The 22,292-nt window shown below is 41.3% G+C and overlaps 2 protein-coding genes across 6 annotated transcripts in view; one reads left to right on the forward strand and one right to left on the reverse strand.

Annotated features, from left to right (window-relative positions):
* Window positions 1–358: 358 nt before the first annotated feature.
* On the reverse strand, window positions 359–10,108 carry Ndufa5 (NADH:ubiquinone oxidoreductase subunit A5). The gene is made up of 5 exons (XM_038320102.2): window positions 9,997–10,108; window positions 9,703–9,747; window positions 4,690–4,806; window positions 878–943; window positions 359–507 (listed from the first exon to the last, which is right to left on the reverse strand). Exons 1-5 carry the CDS (start codon window positions 10,015–10,017, stop codon window positions 406–408), a joined length of 351 nt encoding a protein of 116 aa, XP_038176030.1. The 5' UTR covers window positions 10,018–10,108; the 3' UTR covers window positions 359–405.
* A 130-nt stretch (window positions 10,109–10,238) lies between these two features.
* The window catches only part of Asb15 (ankyrin repeat and SOCS box containing 15), a 47,713-nt gene continuing 35,659 nt past the window's right edge, over window positions 10,239–22,292 (forward strand). The window contains exon 1 of one of the 5 annotated variants that reach the window (XM_038320101.1): window positions 10,239–10,728. The gene's annotated coding sequence lies outside the window, so the exon portion shown is untranslated. Of the gene's footprint in view, window positions 10,729–14,096; window positions 14,216–17,469; window positions 17,600–22,292 lie in introns of those variants that run through there. The other 4 variants (XM_038320099.1, XM_038320098.1, XM_038320096.2 and 1 more) reach the window with 4 other exon arrangements.

The following is a 22,292-nucleotide window of genomic DNA, read 5'->3' on the forward strand; positions in this document are numbered from 1 at the left end:
AGAGTGGGTGCCATTCACATTCAAGATGCAGAGAACATTATTATCATTTACATAGTAATTACCAGAAATTCCTATGGAAACACCAATAAAGTCTGCTCCACTAAACAAAGCTATAGTAGCACTGTTGGTGAAATGTCCAAGATGCTCAAAAATAACAGGAGAAAGTCAATGAAGAATGACATAGGCACCCATTGTGTGACCTCAGAAATGGAAACTGGAAAGTCAGTGTGAATGGATTCATAGGACCTTGTTACCATAACCAATGTTGTCTCCTAAATGTCTCGGATATAAGATACACACTATACTACTCTTCTTAATTCTAAGATGTCGATGACAAGGACACACTTTAGCATAACAGACATTTAATTGCACATTTAATTGGCATCCAACCATCAGACACTGTAATCACATTGGCCACTTCCACTGGTTGGCAGGAGGCTCTTCTACCAGTGGCTCCCATGGCTTCCACTGCAACATCTTCCTTGCCAGACTTAGCTCATTTTCAGCCTATTAATAAAAGAAAATTTGAAAATAAGATTATTTGATGAATTATTCAGAGAAATACCTGAACGCTACTACTAGAGCATGCACATCTGCAGTCAGTATTCTAAAGTCCTGATATAGTCTACCATCAAATATTGAGTATTACAAAAGCAAAGTTTCAGAGCCACAAACGGTCACCACTAAGAAAGGTCACCTCTGACTTCTGAGAATGAGATCTGCAGGAATTGGTGTTGACAAGCTCATAAGACGTAAAACCCATCCCTCAACTACAACAGTGGCTTTCAAATTTCACCCAGGTTCTCACTTAGCCAGTCAGGTGGAAGTCAAGACCAGCACAAGATGCCTAAACACTAAATGTTTGATGTTTCTTTACCTGGAGAATCACCTCTTCTACTTCACCACCCTGCAGCAAGTTTTCTAATTTTTTAACATCTGGTTCCTACAATTTAAAGGAGAAAGAAAAAAAGAGAATTATAGACAGAAGCATAATCTCTGAGAATTTCAATATCCTACATGTTAAAAAGCCATATATAAAAGCCCTTCCAACAAGCAGTTTTTCTCTCACCTTGCTCTTATTTTTTTAGCCAAAGATTTGATGGAAATCCATTTCATTTCTCTACTACTCAATTACTTTTGTCTTAATATTAACAACTGTTAAATATTGACATAGTTAGCAAAGGTTAAGACATATGATTATAATTTAGTCTTTCTAAATTAGATTTTCAAATATCTTACTTTTGTAAATATTTTCTATACCACCTGTAAATGAATAAACAATAAATGCTATCATATAACCAAAAAACTCCTTTTCTGCGTATATACCAAACAACACATAACAAATAAATTTTATGTTCAAAAATGTCACAGAAGCCACAAATTACAGTCCCAAACTAGAAATAACCTAAATGACCAGCACCAATAGAATTGATCTGTCAGTTATGGTCCTAAGATATAGTAGGATACTATATGGCAATGGTGAGGGACAAATTATAACTATATGATTCCCTCAAATATACTATTAAGTAGGAAAAAAACAAATATCAATGGATATATGAATATTATTCCATTCCTACAGAGTTGAGAAATAGGCAAAATGAACCTATTATGTTAAAAAAAAATTAGGCAATAACTAGGAGTAAATGATTTGGTGATATGGAACAACACCTTTTTTTTGTCTGGTATTAATTAGAATGTTGATGGAGGAGAGTTATCTATGTTTCTTTCATTGGTTAATTAATAAAGAAAACTGCCTTGGCCCTTTAAGAACAGAAAATTAGGTAGGTGGAGTAGACAGAACAGAATTGTGGGAACAAGGAAGTAGAGTTGGAGAGACGCTTCAGGCAGTCACGATAGTGAGTCTCCATGCTGCTCCTCTCCGAGATGGACACAGGTTAAGATCTCTCCTGGTAAGCCACACCTTGTGGTGCTACATAAATTACTAAATATGGGTTAAAGAAAGATATGAGAATTAGCCAATAAGAGGCTAAAACTATGGGCCAGGCAGAGTTTTAAAAGAATACAGTTTCCGTGTAATTATTTTGGGTAAAGCTAGCCGGGTGGCGGGACACAGCCCGCCGCTTCACACTACAGAATGTGTTAATTCTGAAAAATCCATCAAGTCCTACACATAACAATTTCTATATATTTTTAATGTACATTATTCTTTACTTTAAAAAATTGCTAATATGGTACCTAGACTACCTAAAAAAAACTCTTTTCTAATAGACTGAGCTTTTCAGCCATTATCCAGCTGGAGTTTATCCCATAGAGGAATTAAAAAGAGTGCTAATGATAGCAACCTTGTACTTCGATGGTGTGGGAAAGCAGAAGCAGTCCCTCCCACCTGTGAAGGCAATGTTCCACTGTTGAGCTACACGCCCAGCAACACCTCCATCTTGAAGCAGGCATATTCAAGCCTGACTAAATAAGGGGAACTGAAAAGATAAAATAAAGTGACCACAAAAGTAAAGCTGCATGGAATCCTTAGAAGTAGCAGCAGGTTGGTGCTGCAGAAGTGTAAAGGGAATGACATGGTGGACTAAGAAGACAAACAAAAGCCAGACATCAGCAGACCTTACAGATCATGCCAGAACTAACCTGCAACCACGGCTCTACCTCCAAATCCATCAGTGAAAGCCGCATTTCATATACCCAGGTTAGGAAGAAGCTTAAAACTCAGCCTCTCAGACAACACAGAAAACCACAGGACAATTTTTCAACAGGAAAAAGATGTAAGATTTAGATGCTGAGAATGCATTCTATTGTTTGCAGAATGAGGCACAGAGTAAGATGGGACTACAAATTAATAATTAGTTTGAAGGCAGCTGAAGCAGCAGAGCAAAGGTTTTAGGTCCCTAAGTGAAGAGGGGATGGCAGTGAACTCTGACACTGACGCTGACAGTGAGTGAAAACATACTGAAATACATTTTTTCTTGAAATACATATAGGAAGCAACTAAATATCTCAGACTACTGCAAACAGTGACGAAATGGAAGAGGGGAAAACCAGAAACCAGACAGGATAAACAAAGGTCACTGAGAGTGAAGGTGAGGAAGAATCAAAGGCACAGTGGAGCAGGTTCACCTATGAAAAGCAGGGACAATCTTAGTCTGTGTGAAGAAAAAGACACCAGTTCATCTGCCTCAAACAAATCAAGCTACCATTAGCCTCCTTCAAAGACTGTAAGTTACTTCCAGACTTGGCAAGCTAAGGATCAAAGTTACATTTTGGTAATCTAATAATACATATACTGTTATCACTTGTGCCCGGATGAACAGTTTTTGAGTTCTACAAAGTCTGTGAAAAAAACCAGGGGTGGAAACTCAGTCACAGTGTGACAGAGCGCTATGAAATGGCAGTTCTTCCACGTCTCCCTGCCAGCACTGGGACTGAAAGCTGTAAGCTCCATTTGGTTGGCCCTGTAACAAAATACATAGACTGATTGGATTAAACACTGGAAATTTCAGCTGAGCCTCCTGACACAGATATGTAACCTCACCTATTCTAGGTACTGAGGCAGGAGGATTGCAAATTCTAGGCATGCCTGAACCATATACAGAGTTAAGTTCAGTCCAACCTCAGCAGTTTAATGAAACCCTGTGTCAAAACAGAAAGTTAAGGAAGACATTGGGATACATACGGTATGTTTGCCTTACTTGTGTGAGGTCCCAGGTTCAATCCCTAGCACCAAGATGTACATAGAAAAACAGACTTTTCTTATAGTTGTAGAGAGCAAACGTCCAAAGTCCAGGTTGGGTCTAGTGAGGGTTGTTTTTTCCCCTGAAGTCACACAATGGCACCTTGCTATGTGCTCACACATCCTTCACGCTCTGGCACTCATGGGCAGGAGCAAGACTGTCTAGTGTCTATATATACACTATCCTTACAGGGTCAGGGTCCCACCCCTGTGAGTTTATGTGACTTCAATTATTTACAGGGATGATTTATTTCTAAATAAAGCAATACCATGTATTATAGCTGTGACAAAGATTTCTGGGAACAAGTATTCAGTTTCAGTGTTCAGTGTAGCTTGAAGAAAACCAAGCAGCCCTCTTCCTGTACAACAACGTGCTGTGTGTTTATGGGATTAGCCCTTCAACCTAGGCCTCATACACGCTAAGAGTTCTACCACCGAGTCACACCTTTTTATTTTGAAACGAGGTCTAATAAAGTTACCCAGGCTAGCTCTGAGCTTCCTCTGTAGCCCAAGGTGACAAGAATTTGTGATCTTCCTGCCTCAGTTTCCCTAGAAGCTGAAGATTACAGGCCTGCATGACCAAGCCCTGGACAACATAATCCCTAAAGTAATCATTTTGACAGCTTTCTGTACATCACCACGACACAATTCTCTTGGGTTTTTGTTCCTCTCTGCTGTGGTTAGAAATCAAGGTGGATGCTTCTACAGCCAGAGGTAAAAGGTCACCAACAACTAGGCCGGAAGGGTGGCACAAAGGAACCTGCAATGTCGCCTCAGGGCACGGATCCCATCTTATTCTTTTCCTCAAACAGTGCTTTACACATGGAAATCAGTCAAAGCACAGGTGTTTGCTGAATGCAGAAGAAAAAAGACAGAGGAATAACACTGAAAGACAGTACAAACTGAGAGCTAAAATGAGCACGGAAATATTCCTTAAATGTTTTAGTGGATGAATAAATCCAACCACCTAAATAGACCCAGCTACTTACCGCCTTGACCATATCCAGCTTCTCACTGGTGATCTGTTCTGTGTATTTTCTATAGGCTGCATGTTTAGGGAACTGCTTCAGAATATCAAGAATCTTTGTATACAATATTGTTAGCCTCTGGAAAGACAAACCATACACATTTCAATGTTAAAATACCACCGCAGACAGAATGCATTTAAGCACGTCACAGGAATAACTAAAAGAGAATTCACAATTTTAAACTGTGCTTTACTAAAATTCATATCTATGTTCAATCTCTTAACAACCTAAGAAATACAAACATGGAGATTCTATCTGTGGTATATATAAAAGTTGTGTGTACATATATTAGAAGTATAATAATAAGCTAAATTAAAACCAACTTGTAACTAATGGCCTTCTCTGGAAATCAAATCATTTATTAAAGCAGAATTCCTCACCTTGAGGTAATGGGTATTACAAATTGCACATCGGAGATGCCAGGACTCTGGGAAGACCACTAAGGACAGCAGCAGATGTGGAAGGAGCAGCCTGAGCCTTGCAGACAAGCTGTTGGCACTGCGGATGGCAGAGCCTGAGGAGCAGGTCTACTCCAAGCTCTTTGGGTCCCAGAAGATCCAAAGCGCATCCCAGATGTCAGACACTAAGTTACTTACACTGTTGGGTTTTAGTTTTGATTTGATCTGGTTCTAACGTGCTCTGTTCTTCCCTCTTGGTTTTGATCTTATAGAACCCAATAATTAGGAGACTTTGGGTAACATGTGTATGCGGTATATGTGCATATGTATTATTTTGGAATTCTTTTAATCCTTATGCTCTCAAATTTATTAATATAATGCATATTTTCATTTTTAATACAGTATTTTAGTAAGTTTCAATCCGATTCCAATTTTGAGTTTTTTTTTTTTTTTTTTTTTTTTTTAAAGATTGGGGGTGACTAGAGAGAGGGCTCGGTGGCTAAGAGCACTGGCTGCTCTTCTAGAAGACCTGGGTTCTATTCCCAGCATCCACATAGCAGGATCCTAGCAAAAGCATCTGCAACCCTAGTCCTAGGGGACGTGATACCCTCTTCACTGGTACCAGGCACACAAGTAGTAAACAGACACATATGCAGGCATACACACGAGTATCAAATACATTGGAAACAATTTTTTCTCATCTTTTAGAGTAAAATAGAATGCATCTAGTCTTACAAAAAATTCAGATGAGAATCAGTATAATCAGCGTAGGACAATGCATAGTAAAAAGTGTCTGTGTAATGTAGTATCCAAACTGGGACGCTTCTCACAGTGAAAGCAGACTGTACTCATCCCTGTGCCAAAACACAGATGCACACCTGAGCAGCCTCCCAACAAGGGACACGAGACCGACACCTGAGCATTTCAGTAATCACAAGCAATCAACACTTCTAAAGAACACCCTTCTTTTTTCAGTAGGAATGTACCATGTATGTGTTGTTTGGATATAAAGACAGACTGGACATGGGACAAACTCTATCTATAGAGAAGAGAGCGGCAGAAAATATGATAACACGATAAAACACAAAATCCATTCATGGCGGGCTGGGATAAGATACAGAGCGGGAAGCACTAAAAACGACACCAAGAACTGATTGTCGGCAGGCACACAGCTCCACTGCCTAGCTGCCTGGACAAGATGCTTCTATCTAGATGCCCTCATTCCTCATCCATAAAACGTAGAGAACATATAGGATGTTGGATCAGAGCTGTCCTAGCCACCTATTGTCTCAGTCTCAGTATCAGCATCCTATGAAGAAAGAATCACTTCAGCAAAACGCAGAGGAGCTCAAAAAGAAGAAAATGCATCTGAGACACCTTTGAGGAATGAAGGGAGTTGAAAACCTGAAGGTGGTAGAAGAAGCAATTTACGTACAAATTAATACAGGACTAGACTGGCAAAAGACACCAAAGCCATAAAGGAAGTAGATACAACTCTGCAGCTGTGCTGTGCAGTAAGCAGCTGCTCGTCAAATACAGCTGTGGAGTACTTAAAATGTGGCTAACTCAGACAGAGATATGTTGTAGGAGAGTACACTGTAAAAAAAGGCTATAGACCAGCATTAAATCTCATACTGAATATTCACTAAAATGATAAAATGATAAAATGTCAGATGTTAGGTTAAACTGTAAAAGTAATTTAAACAAACAAACAAATCTGCTCCCTTTGAAGCAGGGTCTTACTCTATAGCTCGTGCTACCCTCAAACTTAGATCCCCGTGTCTTGGCCTCCCAAGTGCTAAAAAGACAGTCATGCACTACTTTTACTTTTCTATACTAAAAAAAGAAAAAGAAAAAAGAAAAAACGAATTTCTAGAAAACTTCATATTGCATTAAGACAGCTTACAAGTTTGTGCTCATGTTTATTTAGGAAGCACTTGACTAGAAGTAAGTACATAACAGAAACACTCAGGAGACACAGGAGAAAAGTTAGACTGCACGTAGTTTTACGTACCAAGTTACAGCAGCTGGCCTTTTGGGGGGACTAAAAGACTTAAGAAAAGGGTGCAGTTGAGCCTATGTTTTAGGAAAATTAAGCTGGCAGTCATGATCCAAAGGAAAGAAAGAAACAGTCACAAAGGCCAGTAATAAAGCTGCTGTGAGCACTTCCACAAGAACAAGGGCCTAAGCTGCACTGAAGACTAGAGGAAGGTCAAAGAGGTCGAGCCAGACTGGTAGATGTAGGTGTACTGTTCTTCCCCACCTGCCAGTTCCCAAATAACTGACACAGAGACTCAGTATTAAATATAGATGCTCAGCCAATAGTTCACACTTGTTACTAGCTAATTCTTACATTTTAAATTAACTATAATTCTTATCTACCCTCTGCCTCCTGGCAGCACCTTCCTTCAACACTGAATGCTCATCTTACTTCTTTCTGCTTCTCTCTGGACCCCCGTGACTCCACCTTCTTCTTCCTGGTGTCCTTAGTTTGGTTCTCCCACCTAAGTTTATTCTGTCCAGCTATTGGCCAGTCAGCATCTTTATTAAACCAATCACAGCAACAAATCTTCACAGGATACAAAGGGATTATTCCACAGCAGTTAGAGAAAAAAATTAAGCACAATCCATTACTGGAATAAATATGAAAGTAAAAGACTTTAATATCAATGACAACATTCAAGTCCTGAGTTGGGGCAGAAAGACTCATAGACCATCAAGAGAAAGATAACCCATAGAGGAAGAATATCAGAAACAGAGAACTGTGACTTCTGTTCTCCACATCAACTCTGAAATACAAATTCATAAAGAATTCAAGAAAATCATTCACTATGCACTGACTATATACTATGAGCTCCTCAGAGTTCTAGCAGTGAACACACAATAAAGTCTTATCTTTGTAAAAAGCCTGAGACAGACAATACCTGAGCAGAATGTGGTCAGTTAAGGAGCGATCTGGAGAATCCCTAAAAGGGCCCTAAAACTGAGAAAGCCTCTGGACGATTTTAAAGGACACATTTTAGCACAAACCAGCTAAGAAAAAGGCAGGGAAAAGCAGCTCCCAAAGTGATGTAATCATCACAGAAGTGAGGACAGCGACAGAAATGTGGGACTAGCAAAGGAGGTAGTGAGGTGTAGGCAAAATCTAGACACACTCTGAGGGTCGGACGCAGAGGATTTACTGACATAGCAAGTGACATGTTAGCTGATGAACTCAGTGCAGCGTGATTTCAGATGGGGACTCTCAGCCGGAGAAGCTCGGGTGACCTGACTGACACACAATTGAAGATGCTCACTAAGAGCATATGTGTGTGTACATACATACATACATGGCTTCATAAGAGGAGAGGCCAGTACTTGATAACTTGATATGGAAATAGAAGAAATAAACTGTTTATAGGTAGTAGCATTTTAAACAATTAGATTATCTCCACTCAATGAGAGCAAAGCAAACCTAAATTTAAAACTGTCTGAGAACCAGGTCATGAATACGACAACCAAGTGTAAGAGTAGAGAACAGAGGAACTGGAAAAGGCAAAGGGTTAGGAAAAACAGTTAACAACAACCACTCAAAAAACTAAAAACGGGATACTGAGAAGCCCTGACAGCCGGGAAACAAGGGAGTTCATGCAGAGCATCAAAAGTGTCAAAACTGCAGCTCTGGGGTCAGGAGACGGCACAGTGGGTATCCATGCTTGTTGCCACCAGCCTGATGACCTAAGTGACATCCCCAGGACCTACACGGTGAAAGGAGAGAACCCACTCCACGGAGCTGTTTTCTGACCTACACACACACTGGCACAAACACACACATACAAATAAATGTAATAAAAGTATTTTCAATGGTACTCCTGGTAGGTAAGAGAAAAGTGAACCGACAAGATTTAGCATCACTGCTATCACGGGAAACACTGAAAAGGGCAGTTCTGGCCAGGTCTGGCTAAAGTATATCTAAGAGATAATGAGAAGCTGGAGACAGTAAATACTGATGACTCGACTTATGTATGTTTATAGGAAGGACAGAAATGGTGTAATTGCTGGAAAGAAGGGGAAATTACAAGATTTTTGTTTAGGTTTGTTTGGTTTTCTTCCAATGGATACTGAAGGACACAACTGTAGGGTGATGGGATAAGCCAATGTCTGAAATCCAAAGGAGAAATGTATGAAAACGCGATGTGCAGGGCGCTGATGATAGTCCATACAACCGAAGGTGCGAAAATGTTAAGAAAGGGTCAAGGAGAAAAGTATCTTAATAAAGAGGCCACGGCAAAGGCAACATCAAAAAGGGAGACGTGGGATCAGCGAAGCCGAGGATGCCATTGTGGCAAGAGCTCTCGGGGGCGGGGAGGGGTGGGAGGAGAGGCGCGGAGGGGGGTGATGTAGGTTCCTGTCTCGTTAACACTGCAAGATCAAGATTGCACACACGCACTCACACACACGCACGCACGCACGCACACACACACACAAGTACTTTGCTCGTGTGCCCCGTTAACCTTGCAAGACCAAGGTCACACGCGCGCGCGCGCGCACACACACACACACACACACACACACACACACACACACCCGTACTTACCTCGTGTGGAGTGTTGCACACTGCCAATCCCACCAGGCCGGTGGTCTGTTCGGAAACAAAACACAGCCGCGCTGTTTACCGTAATCCCACGAGTCACCGCGCACAGAAAGCCAACCCGTCCTCCCCGGACTTCCCTGCCCGGCCCGCGACCTCAAGCCGCCCGCAGAGCAGCCGACCGTCCGGTTGTCCCCTCCCAGGCAGCGGACGCTCCCCAACCCCGTCGGCTTAGCGTCTCCACCCACGGGTGAGGGAGACGCGGCGGCCGCAGCACCACGGTGACCTCCATCCGCTCACCTTCTTCAATGCACCCGCCATGACAGCACCCGGCGTCAGGAGCGCGCGGCCCTCTGGGAGCCTCTCCCAGGCCTGCTCAATCGAGCGTCGACGCTGCTGCTCTGTCACCTAGGAAACCATCGGGCTCCGGCGCTCGAGCAGGAGGGTGTGGGTGGGTATTACTCCCGCCCACCTGGAAGGGATTTGCGCATGTGCGACTCATGCGCAAAGCTCTGCAGGATTTGGGCATAACAGAGACTGACTCCGTGGTTAGGGTTAAACATTAAGGGAAACTACGGAAAAACCTCAAATGTAGTCACTACAGGAGCTATAATTTTGCTTAGCCTTTGATTGACGTCTTAAACGGCACATTCTCAGGTTATTGAAATGAGGGTGAGAACCGGCCTGAGCATCATGAAAAATGCTCTCCTCCGCATGAATACATTCTCATAAACGGAAGCTGTAAAGTGGAATTAACCGTATGATGCATCCCTTTGCTCTTGAGGAAACTGATGAATGGAAGGTTATGAGGTCATAGTCTTTGTTTCAGTGGAAGTTTATGAGGTCATAGTCTCTGCTCTCTCTGCCTCCAGATGCTAAGAATGTCTGTCGTTGTTGGGTGTGTTCTAGAATGTGGAATCATAGCTTTATAAAAAGATGCATGTGTTCCTTGTAACTTTGAATTCAGGCATCTGCTGTGCGGTATTTGCTGAAGACACCGAGGGGAGACAGACCTGACTGATCCTGGCTAAGGTATTACAAAACTGATCGCTTCCGTGTAATACAAAAATCAGTAGGTTTCAGAACCAACCCTTTGTGGAGGGGCACACTGCGAAGGAAGGCTTGCTAGTGGTATTCTAAGCTAGAGACAGTAGAATTCGCTATAAAGGGACACATCCCATGGTATCTGTGATATCAGAGGGAATCTAGGAATGTCTTAAACATTGTAAAAGGGTAGAATGTTCTGGGTTCTCGGGTGGTAGAGATGCACTGTATGATCCAGAAAAGTAAAAGTTCCAATCCTTGGAAAGATGGACGTTAGGAAATTCTGTAAATGATGGAGAAAGATTAGAGTCGGGAGAGTTAAACCAAACTTTGACCCTGCATCTTACAGAATTTACACTTCGGGCCCTCTAGCCTGTCCAAAGAGAGTTGGAGCCTCCAGTTCTGCTTCTCAGTGATGGAAAGGGGGGTGGGGCTTGGTCTTATCAAAATTAGGTGATCAAACTGTCTCCTTGAAACCCAGGCCTCTGGCTCAATGAGGGAAATACTAGGAAAACAACTGGAAGAGAGAGTCCTGGTTCTGAGCAATGGTGGGGCCCCTCCTGAAGCTGCCCAAGGGGACAGCTCCTTCCTTTGACATCTGTCTCATCATTCATAAGCAGGTAGAAAAGGTGAAAATAATGCCAAACCAGAAAACTTGCATCCCCCTCCAAAAGCTAGAGAGAGAGAGAGAGAGAGAGAGAGAGAGAGAGAGAGAGAGAGAGAGAGAGACCCATGTAAGTGAATCATTAAAGTAGGAAAACAACCAAACCCCAGACATTTGGGGATTATCTACCCTTTATGCCATTTGTCCAAAAACAGGTTTGTTTCCAATGATTTACACTTTCCCCAGAGTTTTCAATCTTAGTATGGACATCCCTAGAAACTGTGAAGATGGTGACATCTAATACTCCAGTCTGGATTGAAATTAAGTTAAATATTGAGATTAAATATCTTTACTGTTGAAAATATAAAGAGAAAAGCCAATGGGGCCCCAAGTAATAAAGATTTGTGGATACCTCCCCCTGTTCTGGAAGGTGTGTCTCTCCACTTCTGCACACTTCTTTCTTTCTTTAAAAATCAAGAAATAAAACTATAAAAGGAAAGGGAATTTTTAATGAAGATTTAAAAAAATTCTATGGTATCAAGATATATAAGCATAGTCAATGTAAATGATAAGAATATGCTAATAGATAAAAATCCATGTTTTTAAAAAGCACATACTTTAGCACTTAAAAATAAAATGATAAAATTAGCCATGAGAAAAAAATTTAAATATGACAAAAAATAAAAATATTTCCTATGTGTTAATACTTTGCTTTGCTAATCTCTTTCAACATAAAATGGCAAATTAAGTGAAATAAAACTAGCTGGATAAAGACTGACTAATATACAGAAGGGACTTCACAAATGAGTTGAAATGTAATGACATAAAACAAGGCTGAAATAGTCATTCTCTAAGCTGTTGAACTGATGGTTTATTCTGTGACAGCCAAAGGTGTGGGGACAGTAGCACTCTGATGGGAATGAGAGAGTTGGGTCTCAGTCTCCAACAAACTTTGTCGTGGCTAGAAAAAAAAAAAAAAAGTTAATAGGTAAAGTCATATACCATGACCGTCTCCAATGAGAACGAACAGTGTGCAGCATGTACTCAGCAGGGCACGAAAGCCTCTCTGATAGGGGTTACTTATGTGGAGACATGAAGGTAAAGAACTCTTGTCACATAGAACTAGCTAAAGGATGCTGCAGCCAGAGGAAACATTCAGAACAGAAGTATTGAGGATGGAAAGTCCTGTTGCCCTGGGCAGTTTCAAGACCAGCATTATTTAACCAAGGTGCCTTCTGATTAATGCAAAACCTTCAGCTGTCAGATTGCTCTAAAGGAACTCTCGAACCTTTCACCTTAGCAAAGCCTACTTCTTCAGAAAATTTCCACTAGAAAGAAGCAAACAATAACAAAATGTCATGTTTCCCGATAGGACCAGTCAAAGCCTGTAGAGAGCAGTACAATGGGGTAAAAATGGGATGAATTTAAAGTCTGATGCTGGCTTTAAGAACGGACACAAAAGTGGACAGCATCTGCATTGACAACTGGGGGAAAAAAACTTTGACAACTTCTCAAATTCTGAATAAAATTATGGAAGCTTTTGCAAAGGCACAGGGTGGGATTTTCATACTAATTTTCATGTTTTGAAAGCCTTGGTAAATATTTTAATCATAGCCCTCCCGCCTTAAAATTTCACTGTCAGTGTGGCTTTGGGGACTAAGAGTTTCCTTGTTCGTAATATATTACATAATACAGAATGTGTAACTCATAATGCAGTAAGAAATAGTCTTAAGAGTCTTTATATCTAAACATTTGCCCTTTCTGTGCTTCCGGGGAATCCTATAAGGCAGGAATAATTGAACCGTCCCAAACGCCTCTTCCTTTTCCAGTTAACTCACGGGACATACAGCTTTTGACCAGCAGGTGGTGGTAAAAGTTAATGACAAGCTTACATCTTGGATGATTTTTGCTTCTTGTTTTTTTATGTTTGTTTGGTGTGTGTGTGTGTGTGTTCTTTTGCCTATTCTGGAAGATTCATTTGAAAGGAAATATAATCAGTAAAGCATAAAAGAATCTGGCTCAAGTAGCTCAGCATTGTGTGGATAGTAGGAAAAAGAATCCCAAAGTAGCAGAAATTCAAACAGCAATACCCGCCGCCATTCAAAACAGTCACAGATAATAACAGTAAACAACTTAGAGAAGCCCAGCCATGTAGCCTTATGTGATATTTAAGTGTGTTACATCACCTGTATTTTTAATAGAGGCTTCGTGAGACTGAGTAACGGGGCTGGAGAAACAAGGGAGTAAAGCAGTCAGCATGTTTTCAGTGCCTAGGAAGAGGCTGAAAAGGGGGTATATACGGTTACAGTGAAGTCCCGCTGAGCAAGAGGAGCGACAGGAACGTTCACAGCAGCTGGACACCAAAGAATGAGGTGGAAGAAGAAAATTAAGTGGAATTTACTGCCTATCTTAAGAGCACAGCTATGATCACAGTGAGGGAGCTGGGAAGAGACTCTTAGGAAACTGGGGGAGGAAAGCAGACCAAACACTACCTGTTGCCTGGGACGTTACAAGAAAGAGGATGTGGAGGGGATGCAGAGCCTGGTGAAAAAGGCTTCAGTGAGTGATTTAGACTCTCAGAAATGTGGAGCCAATAACCATTGCTTTGGTTGTTTCTGTTAAAGGGCATTGTGTTATGATGGAGTATGGTTAAATCCCTGCCAATCATACTTAAGGCTTACTCACGCTTGCCAGGTCTTAGGTACAGAAGGCGGTTCCCTCTTTCAGACCACGTTAGCCCTTCTGGTGGGTCTCGTTCTGTCCTTTCCCAGTAGACCGCTAGGGTTATCACTGGACCCATAGGAGCCCTCCCGGACTTGCCTCTTTTCGGTCATCTTGTTCTCTCTTATGGGCTGATTAAGATATACCCAGGTGAGACTGAATATACTAGGAGACTGCCTTCAAATCTCCCCCATTTCCTCTAGCAGGTGTGCTTGCTCACCTCTCCCTCTCCCCCTAGGTTTGAAATTTATTTTTAGCATGGTTATGTCTTACTAATTTAACAAAGCAGCAGAAAACTGTCGTTATTTTGTTCAGGGATGGGTAAAAGGTAAGAGGATTGCAAACGTAACCGTAGTATTTTGATTTAATTTCATTCGGTAAATCACTTTTATCAACCTTTGATGATGACAAATGAAACTGATATTTTGAAATTCCATGAAAAAAATGGAACACATCTATTTCCAGCGATGCTCAGTTCAGCATTCCGTCTTTTCCTTTGCTCATATTCTTTTCCCAAAATGTCCCTTGGGGTCCCTTCTTTTGTATCTTTTATGTAAAATTGGCTACCAACGCCCATCTTTTTGTGATTTTTCTGTCTGAGTACTTCAACCTACACTATTCTAGTTTCTCAATGCTTTAATACTGCTTCTGAGTAACTCCTAAACCCAGAAAACTTCCAAAACATTGCTTCTCCAGCCTTGGAGGGCGCCAGCATCATCTGAAGGTTTATTAAAAGAGAGACTGTTGGACGTCAACCAACACCTGCTCCAAACGGCCCCCCAAATCCTGGTTCTGATGCTTAGCAGAGTCTTGAAGTCTAGGGTCAGAACTAAATCTGAATTTCTAATAAATTCCCAGCTGATATTTGCGGGTATGGGGGTGTGGACCACACTCCAGAAACACTGCTTCGCCTTGTTGCTGGCACTGTCCTGCTCAGTGGACTCAGCTGTAGCTCCCCATTGCCAGGACCATCATCCCTGCCTGCCCATGTCTGAGGTCTTCCCACATGGTGTCTCATCCTGCCTACCGATTTCATTGCTCCTGTCTCTCCCATAATCTTAAATTCTACAGCTCTCCTCCCAATCCTCTGTACTTTGTACAAAAGATTTTGTATCATGTAATATATTTTTGAGAAATTAATTCACTCGTGACCCAGCAGCAAACGGTTCACAAAAAAACATGGGTGTGGTTCCTGTCTCATTTCCCTTGAGACATTCTTATTTCTTTTTCCTCTTTCCTCTTTCAGACTCTAATTCTGTATTGGATTTATATTAATCTTGTTAATCCCCAGACCCTTTAGAGTCTAAGACACAAAAGAGAGAAAATATGGAGAAAGGTAAAAATCCAATGTGCATGTGTTACTCTTTTTCTTAGTTAATGAGATTTATTTACATTTTAGTATGAGAGATAAAGCTGCACTCTGGTTATTTTAAAAATGTTTTTCCTATATATCCGATTTTTTTAGTTCATTATTTGTAGTTCATTAAATATTTAGGAAGACTGGTGCTTTTAATTTAGTGGGTGACTGTAATATATAATGTCCTTGATGTTCTGTTTTGTTCTATAGCACCTATTAGTAGGAAAAATATATCATATTCTTTCTCCTGTCTCCCCTGCCTCTCCTCTGCTATTGGTTTTAAGAAAAGCTTGTGTTTCTTAGCATTTGCTTTCACGTAAATACATTTGAGCTTCCAGTATTTGCTTCATCATTCAGGGTATCTCCTTTCGCCTTCGCTACTCCCGCTGAGATACCCGATAGCACTTGACTTCTCTCTTGCCTCCCAAGTGTATTAATAGACTCACTTCTAATCTCAGGGCATAGGACATCAGCATTCTATGTGGTAATCCCAGGCCCTGCATTTATTTAATCATTAATCCTATAATGGTACATTTCCATGGTCTTCACTAATCCATTTCTCATACTTATTTGTCTTTATTATTTGATTGAAGTCAGTCTCTAGTAAATTTTCTAAGAAGGTCTTGTGGAACTCTTCCTGTTACTGGGTGAAAAACAGCCCCAAGTCTTACAAGTCTGAGAATTTGGAAGCCATAACTTTAGAGGCATGTTGCATGGGGCTGTGTTTCCTCTTATAAGTAATTAAAAAAAAACAACCTGAACTCATATTTTCTTCAAAATCCACTGGCATTACTAGTTCATGTCTCTGTGCTGATGACAGCTTCTGTGGCTTTTTCTTGGCATTTGTAGCTTGTCTTTTGTTTCCATTAAAACCCTTTTACTCCAGAAATATTTCCTTGATGTATGTCTCAATTCTTGATTGCTATTTCCGATCGTTCGTCTTTATGGTCTCCAGCTATGAAGGCCTTCTTCAGCTATTTGAGATGTGCATGATATAACTATGAAGATACATGTGTGTGTTATACACTGTGCTATCTTTAAAAAATATTTTTTGTCTTGCATCGTGTTTCCCTTAACTCTTTCAAAGTTCATCTGGAAGTACCCTAGGTAAATATTTCCGTTACCTAAGATTGTTATTAAAGTAGCACTCACAAAATCTCTGTGTTGCTGTATACGCACTCGTATTAGTCACAGGTTTGTTTCCAAATTCTTGGTCATTACCCATTTGTTCTTAGGCAAAATTCACTGTGAATACTCTCAGAAATACCTGAGTGGGTTTTCTACGTTTCCCCTTGACTTAATCTCTGCCTGACTCTTGTTTGATGACTTAGAAGATAATTGTAGTCAGAATGAAAGTTAAAAATTAACTGAGATCGAATTTGCAATCTACCTGGTACTAAGAGATTTACAAATCTATATAAAGTCCTCTAGCTTCTGGGAACTAAGTTAATTATTGAAAAATCACACAAATCAATTATTCACTAGGTTCTTATTTAAAAACAGTTGACTTTGCTGTGGAATGCGTTATGAATTTAGCTTAAAACACCAGTTTATATTTTCCTAAATTATAAAAATCCTATTTGGATATTGGTTGAAGTCAAACACACAAAGCACATGGTGAAGTTGGAGGGTCCCCTGCCGTTGTTCATCTACTGGCCTTCAGTTAATTCACATTTGTCAATTGTCCACACTGTGAAAAGCACAGTGTCACTCTGCCAGATCTCAAGTGTTTACATTAAAATCTGGTATATATGGATATAAATAACTACTCTTGAAGACAAGTTAAGCATGGTATGGAAATGAAGGAGGAAAGAGATGGGTTGTAGAAAAATTAGGAGAAGTTCGTGGGAAATGTGAAAGAAGGTTTAATTAATCTGAGTCTTTGTGGTGTTTTATGTGAGAATGACTCCATTGGTTCATATATTTGAATGCTTAGTCATGAGAGGGTACTATTTGAGAAGGATAAGGAAGTATGGCTTTGTGGAGGTAGGCGTGGCCTTGGAGGAAGTGTGTCCCTGGGGATTGCAGACACCAATACCAGGGCAGTGTGCTTGCTCTGCCTCCCTGCCTGTGGATCGGGATGTAGCTCTCAGCTACTGCCCTAGGGCCATGTGTGCCACCCTGCGTCCCCCATGATGATAATGGATTAAGCTTTGAAACTGTAAGCAAGCGCCCAGGTAAATGCTTTCTCTTACACTCGTAGCCTTGGTCATGGTTTCTCTTAACAGCAATAGGACAGTGACATAGACCATCTTAAAGGGACAGAAAGATGTGAAGGAATAGTGGAGTGACAAGAAAGGTCTGTGACCCAAGAAACAGATGAGCGGAAAGAACTTCAGCCTGAGGAAGTGAGCTGAGCATGAGGACTCTTGTAGGTCTCAGTGAGCTTGACCTGCTCTGAAGAAAAGAATTTCAGGGTGCCTTAGTTCCTTTTTTATTGCTGTGAAGAGACACCATGACCACAGCAATTTATAGAAGAAAGAATTTATTTGAGGCTTGTGGTTTCAGAGGTGGTCTATGACCACCGTGGCAGGGAGCAGGCATGGGGCTGGAGCAGTAGCTGACATCTCCCCCACAAAAATAAGGGAGGGGAGAGAGAGAGAGAGAGAGAGAGAGAGAGAGAGAGAGAGAGAGAGAGAGAGAGAGAGAGAGAGAGAGAGAGAGCCCAAATGACATGGGCTTTTGATACCTCAAAGCCCTCCCCAAGAGACACACCTCTTCCAACAAGATCATATCTCCTAGTCCTTCCCAAACAGTCTCATCACCTGGGGACCAAATATTCAGATGTATGAACCTATGAGGGCCATTCTCATTTAAAATAACCACACAGGGTGAGTCAGTGTGACACAAAGTTTGTTTGTTATAGAAAGTGATAACACATACTTTAGATGTAAGTACTGGCCACCATTAAGCTAGAGGTAGACCTGTCTTAATATCTATAACCAAGAGCCAGGTGTGCTGGTGCACGCCTTTGATCCCAGCACTCGGGAGGTAGAGGCAGGTGAATCTCTGTGAGTTTGAGGCCAGCCTGGTATGCAAAATGAGTTATGGGGCAGCCAGGATTGTTATACAGAGAAACCCTATCTCAAACAAACAAACAAACAAAAAACTATAATCAAGACTAAATAAGGTTTTAAAATTAGGTAAATATTAAAATTAGGTTAAGAATATGAGCTGGCTTGTTGGTTTCTCTTAAGGAATTTCCCCTTGCAAATGAAACTGTGTGGCAGCTTGTGAGGCGCAGCATTCAGGCACAGGGATGAGAGAGAGAGCATGGTAACAACTCAAAGAGAGCAGGCTTTGGCTTTAGGCCCCATCATTTACCATTTTAACAGTTTTGTTCACGATGTTTCTCCAAAAAGAGATTGCTATTATTATATAGTATTTCTTCACAGCAGTTTTGAGTTCATGAGCTGTGTAGAAAATTGTTGACTTTCACCCAACAAGAAATGAAAAAAAAAAAAAAAAAAAAAAACAGATCCCTAGGGGTGAGGAGTCATGGGCCCCTGAAATCTACCCATTTTTCCTTCCTGCTCAGGACCCTTGTACACCTGCCAGAGACAGAAATGTTTACATAAGGCCACAGGTGGCCCCCTAAGGTGTGTTACAGCTATGTCCAGGTTTTCTACCACAGGACCTGATACATTCTCAGTTCGGTTGCTTGAGTGGCTGGAGTCACTGAGAGAAAAAACCATGACAGTCAAACTCGCTAGGCATGGGACAGCTCTGAGTGTGCCCCTGCCTCCTTTCGTCTGAGCAACCACTCATCCGGGTGGGAAGACACACACAGTGTCTCTGGCTCTGCAGGGAGCAGAAGGGCTGTGGTTATGCCAAGGAAGTGTCTGTTCCTAAACACATTCACACTTCTGAGAACATCTAGCACAATGCTTATCTCCGCCTGGGTTAAAATCCTAGCTGCTCCTCTCATTAGCCAAATGCCTCTGCAGAAGTTTCATTAATCCTTTAATTTTCCTTCCTCCCTAGAAAGTGGTCACAGTGTTGGGCCTTGTCACCAACCTTTCAGGAAGGCTGTGGAGATTAAATGGGATTGTGTATAGAGGACAAGAATTGCTTTGTGCAGGTTGGAAATTCTGAAACCGCTGTCTTGGTGGAGGCAATGCTTCACCAAAGCACCACATAGGGGTCTGGTGATGGAAGTGAATTTCATCTTTTTGATCCTTCACCCAAGTGTCTTTGTACAGAGCATAAGCTGTATACCTGCACAGAATCCCCAAGCAGAGGACTTGGCATAATGCTTAGTTATAACAAAAACTCACTAAATACTACCTAACATTGTGATTGTTAAGGGACAAGCCACTCCAAAGCAACAGTGCTAGAGTACCGTAAGAGACCACATGATTATGTCTGTTATGAAAAAGACCAATATTTACAATACACAGCTCCATCCTGGAAGAGTTCAAAATACATACTCAGGAAGTGGACTGATGAGAAACCTATGCTCATGTGCTCATCTCCCATTATGTAGTATTGGCTGTATTGTGGGCACAACATCAGTTGCAGTGAGCTGTAGCAGACTCACTTCCCTTTAACATCATCTTCTGTTTCTGATAATGCAATAGCCACAAGTAGCTCTCTCCCCAAGCCTTCCATCAGCTCTCTGTCATGCGGATACGTCACATCTCTCACAGAGAGTGGGTGCTGCACCACAGTCTTAAACACAGCCAGTGGAGGACTATGGGTCTGTAGAGGTATAGACACTCTCTAACTTCCCAACCACTCAGCAGTTGAAAATGAAATATCATCAATAATTCATTTATGACATAACACTTTCATTTTGCTCTTTTGCTCATTGGTAATCGAGTTGAGGAGTGGTAGGATAGAACCATTTAGTTATGCAATTATTTTAAGAAAGATGATTTTCTACATATCTAGATTCAGGCTACAGAACAGAATCCTGCTCAACAAAAAAAGTAAATTTTTTTAATCTTCATCTAACTCTTGATTTTTGGCTTCTAAAAATGTTTGTGAGAATCACTATGTGATAAACAAGTTTCTAAATGTCCTTTTAAAAAATCATGTGTCTCTGTGTTGGGAGAGGGTGGCAAGAGCTCAACATTGGGTGCCTTTTTCTATAGATGTCTACCTTATTTATTTTATTTATTTTTTATTGCTTTGTAAATAATAGCATTCAAAATTTCTACTTCCTCTCCTCCCATTTCCCTCCCGCTCCCCCACTCACCCTCCAGTCCTAAGAGAGAACAGGGTACCCTGCCCTGTGGGAAGTCCAAGGACCCCCTCCCTCCATCCAGGTCTAGAAAAGTGTGCATCCAAATAGACTAGGATCCCAAATAGCCAGTACATGCAGTAGAGACAAATCCCAGTGCCATTATCATTGGCTTCTCAGTCAGCCCCAATTATCAGCCACATTCAGAGAGTCTGTTTTGATCACATGCTGGTTCACTCCCAGTCCAGCAGGCCTTGGTGAGCTTCCATTAGCTCAGGCACACAGTCTCAGTGGGTGGACCAACCCCTCACAGTCCTGACTTCTTTGCTCATCTTCTCCCTCCTTCTGCTCTTCAACTGGACCTTGGGAGTTCAGTCCAGTGCTCCTATGTGGGTATCTGTCTCTGTCTCCATCTGTTGCCCGACGAAGGTTCTATGGTAGTATTCAAGATAGTCTCTACCTTTTTTTTTTTAAGACAGTATCTCTCACTGATCCTGAAGTTTATTGACTGGCCAATGAGATCCAAGAATCTGGCTCTCTCCACACCCCCTTCTGCCTCCTGACGCCAGGATTGCAGATATACATCACCTTGCTAGCTTTTGTATAGGTAATGAAGCTCAGAGTTCAGGACTCCATGCTTCTTGGCAGGCACTAGACTGACTAAGCCATCTCTCCAGCCCTCAGTGTTCTCTGATCGGAGAACTTGTCTTTGTGTCTTGACACTAATCAGTAAATGCATTCTTGGGAGATAACTGGACACCTTGTATACAGGCAGGGGGATGTATCTTACTTAGGTGTCCAGAGGTGATGAGAGGGCTGGAAGGACGAAAGAAATCACAGTAAATTTTGCTTAAGAAATCATTCACCTCTGATTCAAAATATAATTCATATAAAGGATCAGACAGGGTAAAGACCACAGGAATATTTTAGTGAAATCCCAAGCTGTAAAATAGGGGGTTCTTAGCAGGTAGAACTTCAAACCACAACATTCTAGATCCTAAAGTTAAAGAGAAATCAAAACTCATCAAACTCCAAGCCCAGGAAAAGGCCAAACATCTCACATGAAAGGAAGACTTCAGCCATGGAAGACAGTGCCTGGGTGTTCTGTTCCGATGGTCCAGGAGCTGATGTTAGGAGGTGGGGACCCTTCTTTCTTCGCTCAGCCCGCAGGTTAAGTCCTGCAGTGCCTCCTATGCTTGTGCTCTTTATGAGCTTTTTAGCAGGCATCCAGGGGTTACATACTAATTTCTTGCTCAAAAGATTTAGTAGAATCTATCCTCTCTCCTACCCCAACACATATATCCAACCTTTCAGCATCCGTAATGCTGAGACTACACATAGAGAAGATAAGAAAATCACTCCGGAATCATGAGACCAGATAAGAGCTCCGAAGAGCAACTGAGACAAAGTTAACACACCAAGGTTAGCTTCCAATATATATCCAAGCCTGGGATTTCAAGTAGATTAGAGACAGGCAATTCTACTCACAAGGCAATAAAAATTATAAAATACTAATGAATAAATATTTAAGGACTGTTCACTATCTCATTAAGAATCTTTGAAACTTTATCAAAATACAAACTTAAATTGGGGAGAAGAGTCAATATTTTGCACAGATCAATTTTCCCCAGATCAATCTTTTCTCGGTGCATTTTCAGTTGCAATTTCGTTTTTCTTACTGGAAA

This window comes from Arvicola amphibius, chromosome 2, assembly GCF_903992535.2.
Source record: "Arvicola amphibius chromosome 2, mArvAmp1.2, whole genome shotgun sequence".
Taxonomy (NCBI): domain Eukaryota; kingdom Metazoa; phylum Chordata; class Mammalia; order Rodentia; family Cricetidae; genus Arvicola; species Arvicola amphibius.

Coding starts and splice junctions, on each gene's coding strand:
- Ndufa5 (XM_038320102.2), bottom strand. CDS start 10,017: ATGGCGGGTGCATTGAAGAAG. Junction 9,748..9,996: donor TGGCGGGTGCATTGAAGAAG/GTGAGCGGATGG, acceptor GTTTCCGAACAG/ACCACCGGCCTGGTGGGATT. Junction 4,807..9,702: donor TGTGCAACACTCCACACGAG/GTAAGTACGGGT, acceptor TTGTCTTTCCAG/AGGCTAACAATATTGTATAC.